Source organism: Pleurodeles waltl, chromosome 12 (genome assembly GCF_031143425.1).
Source record: "Pleurodeles waltl isolate 20211129_DDA chromosome 12, aPleWal1.hap1.20221129, whole genome shotgun sequence".
Taxonomy (NCBI): Eukaryota; Metazoa; Chordata; class Amphibia; order Caudata; family Salamandridae; genus Pleurodeles; species Pleurodeles waltl.
In genome coordinates this window covers 54,921,806-54,940,629 of record NC_090451.1, presented here as the reverse complement: position 1 = coordinate 54,940,629, position 18,824 = coordinate 54,921,806, and the positions used below count along the sequence as shown (strand labels likewise).

The window sequence follows — 18,824 nt, the reverse complement described above, 5'->3', positions numbered from 1 at the left end:
GTTAGCAGAGGGTGATTCTCTTTTACCCTGACTAGAGTGAGGGTCCTTGCTTGAACTGGGGGTAACCTGTCAACCAAAGACCTCATTTCTAACAATGGTGGTCACACGTTTTACAAAGCTATATCACCCTCCCAAAAAAGTGATCATTTTCCATCCACTATAATGGCATCACACTCTTGAACGCCTGACTTCCCTGAATTTTTGACTCAAGAAGTTTCCAGGTATGCATGTGCTTAAGCCATTATAAAATGATTAATATAAGTACCAGAATGCAAAGCAAAAACCTGGGCTGGATGAGATGCTCACAAGTAGATTTTCAGAAATTTGAGAGGTCTCAAGCAACTTCCAAAGTGCCACCATTTTGCACACTTTTTAAGTTGAGAAATATAGTTTTTAGAGCAGCTTTAAGTAACAATACAACAAAGTCCTAGTCCACAAAATACCACATCCACTGAAGACTCCTCTATCCTCATTATCATGAGTAATTGAGTCACCAAGCAGCTTCCTGCTTCAAAGGCAGGGGCAGAAGGTAAACAAGGGGCAGACTTAAGCTCATCCAATGGGAAGGACGCACTGAGGGGCCAATCGGAGAGCGGCTTACAGCCGCGATCCCGGAAGTGGCGGAGCGCTCAGGCTCGGCTGCGGGGGAGGACTTGAGGCTCCAGGGCTGCAGCTCTGGGCGCAGGAGAGGGGCCAGGAGCCTGTCTTGGCTCGTTTATTGTGTACATTTTACCTGTCTTTTTACGAGACCCTGCCTTCAGTGACGTTCGACCCTCATGCTGTTTATTTTTGCTATTTTATTTCCATTCTATCTTTGTATTTCTGAAAATTAACGGTTAATCTTAGGTGAGTCTTTTATTTAGCTTGTTTTCTTTTCTTATACTTGTATTTTAGCTTTAGCTGATGTCTAAATGCGTGCGTTTCGCGTGCAGCCCCACGTCATAAATAACAACAATAAACACATTTTGCTCCGGTTGGACTTCAGGCTGAGGGTGCAAGGTAACTCAGTGTCACCAAAGACGCAGTGCTCTAACCGTGGGCTTTGATTTTAAAAAATCGTGTTTTTCCTGGTTTGGTAGTTAAATTGTATAAGCAAACGTAAGCCACGACTACAACTCCCAGAATGCATCTAACATTAAGCGAAGACCCAGGATTTGACGTTCCTGTTGCATTGGTTCACCCGTTAACACGGTTTTGTACTTGTTTCAGTTTACTCGACTGACACATAGCTGGTAAAGTAAGAGTGAGTAAAATGCCTTGGAAGCTAGAGCTTCAGCAGGTGGACGGTCTGATTGCTAACTATGGTTAAACGTTCAAGTAATAATTATTTTAGGTTGTGTTTTTTGGGTTTGGTTGGTTAGAGGGACTGCGCTAGCGTCAGGCTGTAGGTCCTCCGTCCTGATTGACAGCATACTCAGCCCCCCCACTTTTTTATTATTTTTTATTTTTATTTATTTAAAGAAACGTTTCACAGTGTGGAGTCAGTAGTCTCGCTTTACCATTATTGGTCTGGCCTAAGATTTCTGTCACACATGCATGGGATAATTTAAGAGATGTAATTTAACCACGATTAGATGGGCAATCAAAAGGCGACCTTTAACTGGCCTCCTCAAGAATTTCCCTCAGAACTTCAACCAAGGCTGCAGTGCAGGCCTAAGAAGCCTCAAATATTACTGAGGTTTTCCCAAAATCAAGGCCATGTGTTATTTTGTTAGGGCCTATCGCGTTTCTTCATACATCTGAATATGTTTCAGGCTTGTCTTAAACTAGTATTCAAGAATGTTCTAAAGTGATTCGTAATAACTACATGGGACGATATAATCATGTTTTAAAAAGAAACGTCAAACGTTTTAGATGGACAAATTAGCTTTATCTTTATTTACTATTTGTTGAGTGGAGATGTTTGGTGTTTCTACTTTGTGCCTCTCAAGGGCAGTTGTATTCATCATGTGTGAAACTCTCACAAGCAAAAATGTAGTGGAGAGCTGAGAGCCTCCCTTGTGTGTGTTTTTTTTCTATTTTTATTCAGGCATATACAGTTGTATGCTTATGATAAACTTTTTTTTAAAACTGTAAGTTACAAAATGCAGTGATAGAGTAAGGGTTGGTTAAATTTCAGAAACCTGAGACGGGCAAGTGGACATTTCAAGCTGAGATTCTACAAAGGTGTCCCACATTAGGTCAAAGCTTCCTGTATTTCATAATTATTTTTAGGGAGTATTTGTCACTCACTTGTTTGGAACAGGGAAATGTGGGTTTCTACAATATCATCACACAGTACTTTTTATAGTTCCTGTATAAACCATAGATCTCAATTTGCTCAATGCCTGCCATTCGTGAGAAGCTCTTCCAGTCCTGTTTTGCCCTTTATATTCAGATGTTTTTCTTTTTAGAAATGAGGACCTAATTATTCCAAAGTGTAAAGTTAAAACAAGACTTGACAATGCGCTTACAAGAAGGGATAGCTGAAGTTTCCAAATTATGTGTGGTCGACTTTTGTATACATTTTTCAACTTTTTGTTTCTGGGAAATCACATGTCGCTGTGTGTTATAGGTGCCTTTCAAAGATCATCTTTCTAATCATAAAAGTGTGTCTCTTAACTTTTTTATTAAATCATTGAGCTTTTTAAATTCACCCCGGTAGCTCTTTGAAAGATAGCGGGTCCCCTCTTGTGTGTGTCATATTAAGCTATTCTTGTATTATTAGCCTGCTGCAGGCTATGTTATGAAACATGTAGTTTCACTTTTAACATTGAGAAAGTATTGGATCAGAAATCCCAGCCAGTAAAGTATTGTTGACTAAAAATCAGGGCACGAAGGTGTCACACATGACGAGCCTTCTTGGCACCTACACCAGTTATTAGGTTGCAATCTGTTACTTTTGGAGCCAGTATTTAAATGCTTTGATTTGGGTCTATTTAAATGCTTTGAGGCGTGGGACACCAGAGAGTTTAGTGGACAAGTAACATTCCATAGATCCTTGACAAGTGTTCATGAAAACCAACTACAGGACATACTTATTAGTACTGTTTTATTTATTTACTTATTAATTTGAAATCTTTTGTATAGCACCTATACATGTTGCTTGGAAGCTACTTCAGAGCGGTAGTGGGTGGATTCTCATTGAGCAGCAGTTTAGTTTTAAGAACTCAAGGCTAATAGCATAGCTCTGACTAGCTTCTTAGGAATTAACTTTGAGGGTGTGGGTTTTGGAAGCATTCTGCTGGATGATGCACCCTGGTCCTTGGGGAAGGGAGAGATGGCCACGTTTAGTCTGTCGTGTGCTAAGTGTGTTTTTTTTGTTTTTTTAAGTTGGGGTATTAGGTCTTCCCTGACCTTGAGTTAAATGGCTGAATCTCTTAATGAAAGGTAAAATTCTGTCTGAAAATAAGAACCCAACACTTTGAGGATCTTCTTCCATGTTGCTATCGCAAATGCAAAAAAAGTACATGTTTATTACAGAAACAACCATCAAGCTATTCATGGTTTTTAGATGATCTCCTAACTTTGTGAGCAAGTAGCTAATTTTCTTCTTTTGAAATTTTATGTTAGACACTATTGCTAAAGAATTTGATCAGCTGTCTTTTGTACTCATAGCTTTGTCGGTCTCTGTATGGATTACTTTTATGGTTTTCAATCAACCTGCTCTGCATTCTCTTCTCAACTCTTGCAAATTTTGTGGTTTTGAGACCCCATCTATATATTTGACACCTGTTATTTTAGATGTTTTGAGTTCATCTTTTGACTCTGGTGATGCACATGCTGCCGTTATTCTCCTGCTTTTGAAAAAAATCTTCACTTGATCCCTCTTCTATCATTTTATTTCTCGCCGTCCTGCTACCACAAAAGTCCTGGAAGTCTTTGTACCCCATCATCTCTCGATCTTTCTCGAATCCCTTTAGTATTTTGAACAAAGCTCAAGCTTGATTTTGACCTCATAGAGGGGTAGAATGTCATCATTGCTTTCCTAGATGACCTCTGTTTCAGTGCTGATGTCGACAGTTGTCCATGCCTTGATCTATTAACGGTTTTGACACGGTTGGACTCACTGTTCTCCTAAAGAAACTTATTACAGCTGATATCAGTGTCATCATGCTGTGTTTTTGTTCCTCTTTGTCTCTGAACACACTCAGAAAGGTGCCCTGACCCTATGTTTTTATCTTGTGTGCAATCTTTGTCGTGACGTTCCCCAAAGATCTGCTCTTTTTAACATTCTTTTTAACCTTTAGCACAGACCACTTGCTGTTTTCATCCACCCCTTTAATTTTCAGTTTTACTGCTATGTTTATGACCTAGAAATCCTGTACAGATTGAGTGGCTGCTCTGTTGACAGTGTTCACTTCAGCGTTGTCTCTCATTTATAAAGAGACCACCAGTGGCTAAAATTCAATACAAAAACACTGATAACTTAGTGGCTAGTGGTTGGCTAAATCTTTGGCAGCCTTCACAGGCCTCGAAAAAAACCTAAAAAATGTTACTAGACCTGCAGGTCTAGTAACTTGTATAATCTACTCAACCTAACCGTAACATACTTGACCCATAAACGGGTCTCAAATTGTGTGATCCTAGGTAAATGTTTTATTTTACAGAATTGACTTTTTCTTCATACTCACATATACATAGACTTTCAAAAATGAGTTCAGCATTTCTGTTCTACTAAAAAACCCTTGGTTGATTAAATAGACTAAACATTTGCTCAATGTATAATAAGAATACACCCCACATATAGGGTACACATGATCAATGACCTGCCTTGACTTAGATTACTAATAGCATTGCCATCAAGACAGGAGTGTTTCTCAGTTTGTTTAATCACTCACTTTTAATAAATATATTAATAAAGCATGATGTGGTAGTGCACTGTCATTTACAGACTGTATATTTCCAAGAAATGTCCAAAAACCTTCCCACTTACTTTCAGTATTACTGATCAAACTATATAGTGTTCTAACAATAACCTGTGAAATTGTGTTTTAGAAAACATATTTATCACTTGCACATCACCAAGTAAAGGGTTCTGATTTGTTTTCATCCGATTAAAATATGTTTATCACACAGAAGTACAAAAATGGGCTCCCATAACTACTGAAATATATTTTGAAATGTTTGTACAGTTGACTTGCTTATTTAAATGTTGTGTGCTAGGAAATACCTGATACCCTCAGCCTTTCATTTATCACTGGACAGAAGATCAGACAGTTCACCTTACAAAATCCTGGAACTCTGCAGTTTGAAGGAAAGTAATTCCAAGAAGCCAAACTGACTTTTGACCTCCGTCTCTGAACACAGAGCAAATGTGACACGATTAGAACAAGATTTAAAGATGTCTTTATTGCTCCTTCACTTTCTGACTAACAGAACACCTGTTCTTTGTCAACTCACCAGAGGTGGTGAGGAGGTCCAAAAAACAGCTTCGCCTGATAAAATATGACTCACCATAGCAAGTAAATTTTTCAAGGTTTGCTTCATATTAGCTTTTAGGTTTTACCCCCTTCCACAATTCCCTTCTCTATTAGTAAAGAGCTTCAATCTCAAAATGTATGCCTCTTTCTCACATGCTTGGGCAGGTCACCTAATTTGTCTCCCCTTGAACTTTTAGTATGAAGAAGATGAGTCAATTTCTAACAATCCGTTCTCACAATGCCTTTTGTAATACTGAAATGCTTCCTATTGTGTCCACACTGGACTATTACAATTGCACTTTGATTCATCATCTGCAGGCTTCATTTAGTTGATCTCTTCCCACCCTGAAATCTTTACTCCGACCACATGCACGTGCTATGAAATCTTTTAAAGTTCTATGTATTGTTCATCATTTTGTGATTATTTTGGTTTTGGCAATTGGGCTTGTACCAGAACATGTGGATTAAGATGGTGTTAGCATCACTCCCAAATATAAGAGATTTTGTTTATCCCCATTCAGCTGCAGGACACATTAAATATTTCATGAAAATATAGTGTTCCGTTCATTCACTTATTTTTCTTTGCTCACACTGGTACCGCTCTATCCTTAAATGGAATAGAATGTCATCCACGTATAACTGGAACTGAACACAGTGGACATCAATGACCAGGTAGAGAAATGACATATACACATTGAATAGGATCACAGATAAAGGTAAACGTTGGAATACCCAATCTGGTTTCTTGCAGGCTTCAGATATGCTGATCCTCTTCTGTTCCCTTGTTTAAAGGGAAAGAGCTAATCTTGTCCAGAGAGTCTACTCTTATCAGCCGGTTTAGCTGGATCTGGTAGTCGATAGTGTTGTTAGCAGAAGGCAGATCAAGTCTGCAGAGGATGGTCTGTGTTTGGTGCAGACCTAGTAAGCAACACTTACAGCATTCTCATGAAAAGTAACTGAAAAGTTGAGAAACTTTGCAAACATTCTTTTCTGTGAGGAGTGGCTATTGTGATGACTATTATTTGTGTTTGCATCTTTGAGCTTTGTTTTTAAGAATTATTAGAACATTGGAATGCTGGGGGCTCCATTGAAAACAATGGAGTGCTGCGGGCTTTTACTGGCCGGTAAAAGCCCGCAGTGCCAACATTCCAATGTTCGCTTTGTTCACAGCAACAGCTGTGAACAAAGCCTCACGGAGTCCGAGGGGATTTTAATCCCCTCGGCTCCGTGAACATTTTATTTTTTTAATAGAACGTTCTTCCCTGAGTGGCAGAATGTTCTAATAGCCTTAGAACCCACCGTAGCGGGCTCTACCGGCTATTAAAGTCCCTCTCCCTTGTTAAATGCCCTCGCCTTCGGCTCGGGCATTTAACGCAGGGAGCGGGCCTTTAATAGACGGTAGAGCCCGATACGGCAGGTTCTAAGGCTATAGTGAAGCCCCGCCGAGGCAGGTTGAGCTAGAAATCATGAAAAGTATGTGTGACTAAGTAACCAGTATTCACGGATAATTCTGTTTGCCTTAGTGGCACATACAGTGTGTATCGACTTGCAGGCCTCGATGCCACAGCCCGACTTCTGTATTGGCAGGCCCTTCCTAGTAAATCGTTAGGGAGTCTCAAATTGCCCTCCCTAGTAAATTCGTACGGTGTCTCCGATTCAAAGTTTATCATGCATGCCAACTTGGCAGTAACACAGCTGTTGCAGCTCACTTTTATCCGGCAATGACTATGTTGTACAGAAATCTATTCAGTATGAAAGCATACACGTTTCATTACAATTGCATTTTTTTTCTTTTGGAGTGTTGTGTTTTTTTTTTTTTTGTTTTTTTTTTTAAAGAAACCCCCTTCCTTTGTTCAAGGCAGATGCAGATCTTTTGCCATCCACCTTTTCCAATGGAAAAAGCAGGTGGGTGTGTGTGTGTGTGTGTGTGTGTATATGTCTGTGTGTGTGTGTGTGTGTATATATATATATATATATATTTATATATATATGTATATATATATATATGTATGTGTGTGTGTCTGTATTTTAAGTCTCTCCTGTCTGACGTTTGCAAATATCAGTGATGACTTAAAAAAAAGAAATAAAAAATTAATAAATAGTCCACCTCAGCCAACAAGGAGGAGACAAAGGCAGCTAAGCCCCTCTGCCAATGGCGATTGGGGTACGGTAGTTATCACCAACAACAAAAGGGCACAGTAAATATATTTTCTTCCTGCTGTTGCTATGGTAGACTCGAAGTGCATTTACAACATTGAAACCCTGCTGTTTTTGCCTCCTTCATGTCCAAGGTAGTGCGTGGTTTTTCTTCCCTTTGCCTTTCGAAAGGGCAGGATTTTATTTTTAATCTCCCTCTTCCTCCCCAATGTTTGTGAACATTGGGAAAGCTAAAAAATATTTTACTCTTGCCCATCTCCTTCTTGGCCTTTTCCAGTAGTAGGAACCATTTGTGCCTAGGCATCCCTTCTTTGCCCACAGGTTGGGGTGTATATACCCCCCCACCCTCTTTCACTTGTCCAAGGGTGAGGAGGAGAAGCCAATTTTTTTGGATTTTAGGATGAAATGATCGACTGATTTGATACTTGTAAGACACATTTACGTAGTACTCTAGGTCATTTTGACGGAGAGGGTTAAGATACATGTCCTCATATGACTAAAGTCTAATGGTTATATTGCATCATTAGCCTTGGCTTTAGACAGCACAGCTGTCAAACAGAACTGCCACTAACAATATGCAGTGAGGACTTTGGACATGCCCCTTTCAACCATTGACTTTTGTCAAACAGCCTCTTTTGCCTTTGACTCGTGGCTTTGGGCCTCATTACTAGGCTGGCGGTCTTGAGCAGGAAAGTCTTAATGGGTCCAGCGGGGAGGTAGCCAGTGTGGTGGCAACCTCCCCTATGGAAGTTTGGTGGAAGGGTCTTTCTGTCCGCCAAACTCCTTATTAGGCCCTTTTGTCATAAACATCTTGGCTCATCCCAGTTGTGTATTCATCTCTCACCTAAAGGTACAGCCTGTTTAATTGTATCTTTTCACCTCCACTTGATTGTATCCTTTGACCTAGATGAGGGTCTTATTTACAGCTATAGTGCTCTGTCCCCTTCTGTTGCCTTCTTTCAGTGTGTTTCTGTAGGAAGTTGGCTCTGTATGCACTATTTCAAAGTAAGGAATAGTATGCACAGAGTCCAAGGGTTCCCCTTAGAGGTAAGATAGTGGCAAAAAGAGATAATACTAATGCTCTATTTTGTGGTAGTGTGGTCGAGCAGTAGGCTTATCAAAGGAGTAGTGTTAAGCATTTCTTGTACATACACAAGCAATAAATGAGGAACACACACTCAGAGACAATTCCAGGCCAATAGGTTTTTGTATAGAAAAATATATTTTCTTAGTTTATTTTAAGAACCACAGGTTCAAATTTTACATGCAATATTTCAAATGAAAGGTATTACAGGTAGGTACTTTAGGAACTTTGAATAATAAAAATAGCATATATACTTTTCACATAAATCACATATAGCTATTTTAAAACTAGACAGTGCAATTTTCACAGTTCCTAGGGGGAGTAAGAGTTTGTTAGTTCTTGCAGGTAAGTAAACCACCTACGGGGTTCAAGTTTGGGTCCAAGGTAGCCCACCGTTGGGAGTTCAGAGCAACCCCAAAGTTACCACACCAGCAGCTCAGGGCCGGTCAGGTGCAGAGGTCAAAGTGGTGCCCAAAACGCATAGGCTTCAATGGAGAAGGGGGTGCCCCGGTTCCAGTCTGCCAGCAGGTAAGTACCCGCGTCTTCGGAGGGCAGACCAGGGCGGTTTTGTAGGGCACCGGGGGACACACAAGTTAGCACTGAAAGTACACCCTCAGCAGCACAGGGGCGGCCGGGTGCAGTGTGCAAACACACGTCAGGTTTCCAATGGAAATCAATGGGAGACCAAGGGGTCTCTTCAGCGATGCAGGCAAGGGGGGGGCTCCTCGGGGTAGCCACCACCTGGGCAAGGGAGAGGACCTTCTGGGGGTCACTCCTGCACTGGAGTTCCGATCTTTCAGGTCCTGGGGGCTGCGGGTGCTGAGTCTTTACCAGGCGTCGGGATCTGGGAAGCAGGCAGTCGCGGTCACAGGGAGCCTCGGGATTCCCTCTGCAGGCGTCGCTGTGGGGGCCCAGGGGGGGCAACTCTGGCTACTCAGTCTCGTAGTCGCCGGGGAGTCCTCCCTGAAGTGTTGTTTCTCCACAAGTCGAGCCGGGGGCGTCGGGTGCAGAGTAGCAAGTCTCACGCTTCCGGTGGGAAACGCAGTTGTTTTAAAGTTGCTCCTTTGAAACAAAGTTGCAGTCTTGGGGGAGCAGAGCCGCTGTCCTTGGGAGTTTCTTGGTCCTTCTAGAGCAGGGCAGTCCTCTGAGGATTCAGAGGTCGCTCGTCCCTGGGGAGAGCGTCGCTCGAGCAGTGTCTTTAAAAGTGGGGAGACAGGCCGGTAGAGCTGGGGCCAAAGCAGTTGGTGTCTCCGTCTTCTCTGCAGGGTTTTTCAGCTTAGCAGTCCTCTTCTTCTTAGGTTGCAGGAATCTGAGTTCCTAGGTTCTGGGGAGCCTCTAAATACTGAATTTAGGGGTGTGTTTAGGTCTGGGAGGGCAGTAGCCAATGGCTACTGTCCTTTAGGATGGGTACACCCTCTTTGTGCCTCCTCCCTGAGGGGAGGGGGGCACATCCCTATTCCTATTGGGGGAATACTCCATCTGCAAGATGGAGGATTTCTAAAAGTCAGTCACCTCAGCTCAGGACACTTTAGGGGCTGTCCTGACTGGCTAGTGACTCCTCCTTGTTTTTCTCATTATCTCTCCTGGACTTGCCGCCAAAAGTGGGGGCTGTGTCCAGGGGGCGGGCATCTCCACTAGCTGGAGTGCCCTGGGGCATTGTAACACGAAGCCTGAGCCTTTGAGGCTCACTGCTAGGTGTTACAGTTCCTGCAGGGGGAGGTGTGAAGCACCTCTACCCAGAGCAGGCTTTTGTTTCTGTCCTCAGAGAGCACAAAGGCCCTCACCACATGGGGTCAGAAACTCGTCTCTCAGCAGCAAGCTGGCACAGACCAGTCAGTCCTGCACTGAACAATTGGGTAAAATACAGGGGGCATCTCTAAGATGCCCTCTGTGTGCATTTTTTTAAATAAATCCAACACTGGCATCAGTGTGGGTTTATTATTCTGAGAAGTTTGATACTAAACTTCCCAGTATTCAGTGTAGCCATTATGGAGCTGTGGAGTTCGTTTTTGACAGACTCCCAGACCATATACTCTTATGGCTACCCTGCACTTACAATGTCTAAGGTTTTGCTTAGACACTGTAGGGGCATAGTACTCATGCACCTATGCCCTCACCTGTGGTATAGTGCACCCTGCCTTAGGGCTGTAAGGCCTGTTGGAGGGGTGACTTACCTATGCCATAGGCAGTGTGAGGTTGGTATGGCACCCTGAGGGGAGTGCTATGTCGACTTAGTCATTTTCACCCCACCAGCACAGACAAGCTGGCAAGCAGTGTGTCTGTGCTGAGTGAGGGGTCACTAGGGTGGCATAAGACATGCTGCATCCCTTAGAGACCTTCCCTGGCATCAGGGCCATCGGTACCAGGGGTACCCGTTACAAGGGACTTACCTGGGTGCCAGGGTTGTGCCAATTGTGGAAACAATGGTACATTTTAGGTGAAAGAACACTGGTGCTGGGGCCTGGTTAGCAGGGTCCCAGCACACTTCTCAGTCAAGTCAGCATCAGTATCAGGCAAAAGTGGGGGGTAACTGCAACAGGGAGCCATTTCTTTACAGTTTCGCTGTAATGTGCTAACATTGGAGGCAGTAGCACATTAAACCGAGACCAGTTGACTTTACAACTGCTTGTGTTTTTATTTTGTTTTTGTGATTTTTATCCTTTTTAGGCTGCTGCAGAACAGTAAAGTAGTGACGGGCATATGAGGTACATATGTGGACATTAGTAATTTACATCACTTAAATAGTACTGTAGAGTAACCGAACATTAATGAAAAGTGATGGAAGATGATACAAGATCATGTATATATTAGATTTTTCTTGATTTATCTTTGTTGTTTAGTAAGTTTTATTTTCCATTTAATGTATTTTTCTTTTTATATGCAACTTGTTATTGCAGCACTGTTCACCTGTTTAATTTCATCATTAACCTTTAATATCTGTTAATTGTGCTTTGGTGGTGTTTTTCTTTTCTGATCCTCTGGATAATTGTACATGACTAGCACAGAAACTGTGAAAGAGGACACGTGATTGGTGGAATGGAGTGCAAACAATTCTTACTAAGTTTTACATCTTAATTTTTGATTCACTTAATTTCTTCTTCAAACAGTGTTTCCTTTAAATTTGTTGCCCTCCGACATACATCCATGAACATTAGGAATTTAGGTGGACTGTCCGATAAATTCTGGAGATAATTGTGTGAAATGCAATGCATAGATGTAAACCTCTATGTTGCAATCTTTGCTGGATAGGCAGAATAGCAGTCAGTATCGAACAAGAACTATTTTTCATTCAGGATCCTCTCGCAGTTAATTACGCAGTTCCCCACAGTAGACAATATTGCTAACCAGCCCACTATCTTTCACCTCAAATGTGGCATTCATTTAACCAACCTGACTTCCAATGGGCATGGCAGACAGATGCAAGTACTGGCGAACAATAATGTGGCAACGTGGGACCAAAAAACACAAGTCATTGACGAAAGAATTGGTCTGAACCTCTCATCTGCACAATATGTTTAATGGTTTCTTCTTCCTTCTGGTGTTGAGTGTATACTCTTGACTGACTGATGTTGATTGGTCGGCCTGAAGGTCTAACCCGTCTGGTGAGGTGAATTCACAGCAGACTAGTAGATAGTGAGGATATAATATAGGGTTTTGCTTCTTGTGTGGGTGTGTTCATTTGGTGGATGCTATGGTCTAATGAGATTAAGGGCCAGGGGTAAGGTCCCCTTCAGCAACTTGGTAAAACAAATTCCTAATGCTTGTTTCCTTTATTTCTATACAGTTAAAATGATTATAGTTAGTGATTTGCAGTTAATTGGGTGATGCCCCAGATGGCAGGAGTGCATGAGATTTTATTCAACATATGACCTAATTGAAGCAACAGAAAAGAATCATGGTTCTCACCCAATCTAAACGCCATCCTTTGGACCATCTGTGAACACTGGAATCCTGTACTGATCATCTACACACAGAGAGATATATGGTCAGCCACCATCTTATTAATTTTCACTTGAACGCATCCTCTAAATCGAAAAGAGTGTTTTTGGTGCCGTAGCTAGTGCAGAATGGAGATAAATATGCTTTAAGGAATGAGTCTTGAAATATGACTTCAGGTCAGAGCGTTTGGCCCAAGCGAGTACTTAATGAAATAAGGACCTAGACTTTACTAGTTGTAGCAGTCAGGAGTAGAGAAACTCATCCAAAGTGGATGCAATGAAAACTGATCGTATTGATCTTTTGCTGGTCTGCAAAATCCTAAGAGGCCACCTCCTTAAAGCTACATGCTTGGTCAAGGGAGCAAAACATAAGATATTACTCCAGTTTAAAGAGACTTCTGTTGGCTGCCACTTCAATCCAGAATTAACTTCAAAATAGCCAGCTTTGCACACAAGGTGATTCATCTGGACCTGTGATGTTATCAGAGAAAAAAACATCACTTTTAAGGAAATCAGGGAACCACCAGAGACAAATCAACCTTGCTGCTTGTAGCCCCATGAAAAGCAATCTAATGCTCAGAACCAAGGTTTCCCCTTGCAAGCTCCTGGAGCTTTGATCAGCCTCCCTGAACCTCACAGTGCAACTGAAACTTCCTTAGGGCTTAATAACCTCACCGTTTCAAACACTACCTGAAACCAGAGCATTCAGGGCCTCTTCTTTACTATTGCGCCAATGACATCATTGGCCTCACTTCATTTTTCTCTTAGTTGGGTTAAGCATTACCGTACCATTTAGATTGCATTTCTCCATGTTGCTGCTAGTTCTTTGAAACCTGTTTTATGTTAAGTATTCCAAGTGGCGAGGTCATTAATATATACCTACCAATTTTTTTTTTTTTTTAAGTCACGGCCAATCCCTAGTAACAGAACCAGAACCTTACTGTCGGAATTAAAATATAATGGCTTTATTCCTGGCTGCATTTAACGCTTCTTTATTCACAGGCATTCGGCCAAAGGCTGAAAATGGAATGCTCAACGGAGTATTATTCAGCAGGATGAAGACATGTAAGCCCCTGATTCTCATTGTTGGGGACTGCAAAATGTCCTCTGTGAAGGAATTATCTTTGAGAACTATTTGGCCATCTTGTGGCCTGTCAGAGTTATTGTGTAGGCATGAGTTCGAGCCAGGACTTTCTACAAAGAGGTATCCATGTTTACAGCAGCAAATGTGATAGATTTGCGGCAGGTCACGTTTCCTCCGAGATCTGAGGGAGTTGTATATTTAAGATTCCGTTTCGGTGAGTTATTAATGAGTCTGTCAAACATGCTGATTTTATGTTATTTCTGACTGGAAGAAGATGGTGACAGGGGGGTGTCTTCTTAGGATCCATTACCACCCCCACAATCCTGAGGGGACAATGGCAGTGGGTGTCACCATGCTTGTCTAATGGAACAAAGTTGTAGGTGTAAGTTAGGACCCTGACAGAGTAGTGAAAGTAAAGAACTACAGGTTAGCAAGACTGCTTTATGTTTCAGAGTACTGATAATAATTATATTAATAACTTGTTTTTATGTATTACTTTACCCTACACTTGTGCCGTTTTCAAATGCTATAAATAATAGGTATGTGTATTACCCAGTTTACGACTACCGTATCCAGATCAGTGGTATGTTATCAATCCATTCCTGTTTGGCAAGTCCTCAACATTTATATACTATGTGGGGGGCCTGTGAAATTATTCTTCCCAATCTTGTCTGTACTAACTGAAAACATTCTGCTTCACTACAACAATAGCAATTTGTACAAATGTATTCATCCTATATTACATTTTTCTTTCCTTATGTATGTGTATTTCAGGCAGATGTAGGTCTAGTACCACAATGTCAATGGCTTTTGCAAAATATTTATTGTTTGTAATTAGGGTGCCTGCACGCACCCTATGCCCTAATACATTTGCTCTGTGCTGATCCAGATTTGAGCTCCATCCAGCAAATCAATTTAATCTTACATTAGGACCACATTTGTATATTTTCTGACAAATGGCCCTCCTTATTCGGGTGGATAAATAAACCTGTGGGCAGTGAAAGGGTTATATCTGTTTCAGGGATGTTGTGTCTAATCTTTTCGCTTTCAAAGATGACAGGAGAAAGGTCACTTGTCAGGGTGCAAATCATGGATAATAAAATAAGTCTACGAAAACTTATCAGTTTTTAGGTTGTTAAGGAATATACCACTTGATCACAATATTTAGAACTGGACCACCAAATTACCTATCTACTTCTCTTTATGTAAAACCCAAGGTGTGTGTATGATTTAAAAATCTAAAATAAAAAAATCTAACAGTTCATTCATCTCAGTCACAGGGACATGATGGCGTGACCACTAGGGCATAACCTACAGATCACAGGCTGTAATTCCACAAATGCCTTTTACACACTATAGTTCGTTGAAATGAGTGTCGGTCAATCGGTTTAGTAATAGCATCTTAATAAGCACCGAAGAGCATTCATCATGGTGTTTGTGTCTACAACTGGCAAATAACATTATTACATGAGAGTTAGTAATGTAGCTTGTCTGTGATCTGGACATGGCAGCAGATGGTAAACCTGTTTTTAATACCTCAGTGACTTGACCTTGCTGAGTAGCTTTTCAAACAAGATACTCCACCTGCAGAACTTGATATACCGATGGCCTCGATCCCATTCTCTAAATCGACTGGTTACATCACTGACCAAACGAGTCACCATAACTGTCCTATAAACTTACTTTCCCACCCAAATGTTAGTAATGCTGTACTCTCTGGCCTTCTCATATCATCAACCCCACCTCTCAAGAATGTACTTTATACAGCTGCCTCACTGATTAGTAATAGTAAGAAATCAGACATTATCACACTCATGTAAACTCTCAAAAGACTTAAGACACTTGTTCAAATCTACCTTGATGTTTTAACTCTTTAGCAGTCCTTCTGAGAATCTAAGACGCTGCACCACCGTGCTACCCTAGGAGACTAAACACACACATATTTAGATTGTCACTTAAAATTAAGAAACCCTGTTTTCCGTTTTTACTGATTTTTACAGATAAATACAGACACAAAACCATTTATTTTATTTACTGTATTTATTTTTAAACGTGGCTAAAAACTGATCTTTGGTTGGTTTTTAAGTGATTCTAAATACTCTCTGCCATTAGTACGAGGCCAGTAGCTGTGTGGCTTGATAGGATCGGGGTTAAAAAAGAAATGAATTTTAGTAAAGAGGCTTAAACAGCAGTAAATACTGCACATGGTTGATTTTGAAATTTGCATATTTTCATATAAGTGCATAGATATATCTTCTGTAGGTGTTCATATACGCAAAAGTGAATATCGGTTAAATAAATGTGGAAATATACCAGTCTCAGCTATATTTTTTCACAAAAACCAAAATAGATATGGGTATGTATAGATAAAATTAGCAAAAACAATAATATGAATAAATACAGACGGCAATGTCAAAAACATGAATACCAGGAGCCTTACTTTTAAGATAATCTGCCCTGATTCACACTTTCCCTTTTCACGCTGCTTGTCTTGCTGTACACTTGCAGTTTTATGCGAAACACTCCATTGCGCTGTTGCTAAGTCCACTCTATAAAAATAACTTAAGTAAATGCACGTATGTAGATGTCAGTGTTATGTTATTGTTTTTTATTTAGGGCACCAGTTGTAATTAGTGCCTTGTAGCACTACAGGGTGTCTGATGTGCTCTCCTTGCCACTCAGTGTGTTAATCTCAGATCAAAGTTTGAAATTCCCTGTGATGATACGTTTAGACTGTTCTGTTGCACATGTGGTGCTATGATTTGCATGGAGAGAAGTTAATCAGTGGATACATCTGTAAAAACATTATCTGCAGTCTTGTTCATTTTGAAGGCAGTTTGATTTCAGTAGGCTGTGGATGAATGATGTTGATATCCAAGAGAAAGTGCCCTAAGAATTTAGCAGTTGCTTGCACATCTCTTATGTTAGTGAAAGGCAGATAGATGGCTATAGTCTTAACTCTTTATGTCTAGCTACAAGACAGATCTTTTGTTTGTAATATGCTGTGTAAGATTTCTCTTGGTATGTAGGAGCTGTTCTGCCTAACGTCGTCTTTTTGGTCTGTTTGTCTAGATGGCTGTTTCTTTTGGGAGCCTCGTGTTAACTAAATGCATAAGATATCTCAGTTGCATGTGGTGTACTTGAGCACATATTACAATTAGCTTTTGAGCCGTCATGCTTGAATTAACCATATCTTGCCTGGTCAGAACTTAAACTAGTTTCCACATTCAGGCACAAAATGTATCCTTCACTGTACACCTACCCTGTTCACACTCCAAGTGGTGTTTGCAACATTTGTTTTGCATCCTTTTTATGTCTTCTGAAATAATGCTTGAGAGCTTGAAATAATCCCTCATGGGCTCCGTCCCATCGCTGGTGTGGTTATTTAGAGCTTCACACCAAGTCTAATATGGTCTTTCATCAACAAAGTAAAATTTGGTTAAATTGAAGACACCTCTGCATTCACATACATCTATAGGCGATATAGATGGCAAAGCAGACTTTGTGGAATTTGGAGGTCTATCATACTATAGACTAGACACCTCTTGGCATATATATATATATATATATATATATATATCAGTGCTTAATATGTAAAAGAATAACAGCAAAGACACAGAGTTTGGCTCAGAAGCCTGGGTTTGGTGCAATTGTGTGTTGATGTGCCAAAAACTGAGGCTGAGTATTCTTGATTACACCTCATGCCTCTAATCCACCATCAGGCACTCGCTTCCCGGTATCTCACTTTTGCAGGTTACTTATCATCCCCCACTCTTCTCCCTTTGTCACAGTTTGTCTGCCTCTTTCTTCCTTCATCTTTCCCTCTTGTGTGGTTTTTTTTTTTTTTTTTTTTTTTTTTTTTTTTTTTTTTGCTTTCTTGCTCTAGTTTAATGTCTGATGATGAAAGAGAAGTCCCCACAAATGAGTTCTAATGGGCCCCACTAGCATCTACTGACTCAAATTATGCACTATATATTTCGTGATTCACGCTGCCTTCTGGTTCATCACACTCTGGCATTGTTTAACTATGATGTGTAGTGAGTTTTAAGTAGCCTCTTATGTTAATTGTACAGTAACAGAAATATGAGAATGTTTGCTAGATAAAGCTGTGAAGTTTTCAATGAACTTTACCTATAGCACAATTGATTTTAAAGTTGCTTCTAAATTCTAGCATCTAAAAGGTTTTTGTTGTTGAACAAATTTAATATGTTTTGTTCATTTTACTACTTTTCATGTAACTAACAAAGTGATGTGTAAAGATGGTGTTAGAAACACATTACCAAGAGTATTACAAACCTGTCAAAAGAGATAAAAGGGGCTTTCATTGAGGCACCTAATCAGATGAGAATGGCCAATAGCCTAATCAAGCTGGCTAGTTGAGGAAATCTGAAAGACAAACCGAAAAACCTGTAAACATCCTATTATCTAAAACCACTAATATCCACTCAAGTTGCTGTTATTTTGGTTAGAGCTTGCACCTGTTATGTCATTCAATTTATTTTGCTTCAGCTTTGACATATTTTCGATTCACCCCAAGCATTAGTTCTGACTCTTTTTCTCTGGTTTGTAGAATCCAATTAGATTTAGATTAATTTCCCTAATTCAATCAATGGCTTCCCTTGAGGAGAACCAGTCAGATGTCCCTGATGCATGCGACTCAGAGGGGAGTGGTGGGAGCCCTCTGGATTCTTCAGATAGTCAAAACAAGCATCCAAGGAGGTCATCGCTGTTGGACAACAGCACAGAGGACTTTGAGATCATTGACAGCGAAGATGACGATTTGAGTGAGCTGCCTCTGCTGGAAGACATAGGGACCACAAAGAAAGCAGGTGCTTCTGATGAAGAGCCAAAACTGCAGAAGTCTGATTATGTTGAGGAAGAGGTCCCAGAGGCTAAACCTGCTGCTGAGGAGTGGTTGGATATCTTAGGTAAGTCAATCTTAAAATATTTATTATTAGACAGTAAATGGGACCAACCTTTTGGAAAATATGTAACTTGATGACTGGTCAGCTCCTTTAAGTTACTATTTGGACGGGAGTGGAGACAACCCAATCATATGTTTCAGGCAGATCTTTTGGGAAATGTGAGTTTTCTTTAAAGCCATTTTGGCTCCGGTAAATAGATGTCTTTGTTGTTTGTGTCTAAATTTAAAATTGAGG

At 40.7% G+C, this 18,824-nt stretch overlaps 1 protein-coding gene across 1 annotated transcript in view; it reads left to right on the top strand.

Annotated features, from left to right (window-relative positions):
- The first annotated feature begins 613 nt into the window (after positions 1-613).
- FKBP8 (FKBP prolyl isomerase 8) overlaps positions 614-18,824 on the top strand; it is an 89,117-nt gene continuing 70,906 nt past the window's right edge. The window contains exons 1-2 of the mRNA XM_069217900.1: positions 614-846; positions 18,236-18,593. Coding sequence (XP_069074001.1) covers positions 18,275-18,593 — 319 coding nt within the window. The 5' untranslated portion in view covers positions 614-846; positions 18,236-18,274. The remainder of the gene's footprint in view (positions 847-18,235; positions 18,594-18,824) is intronic.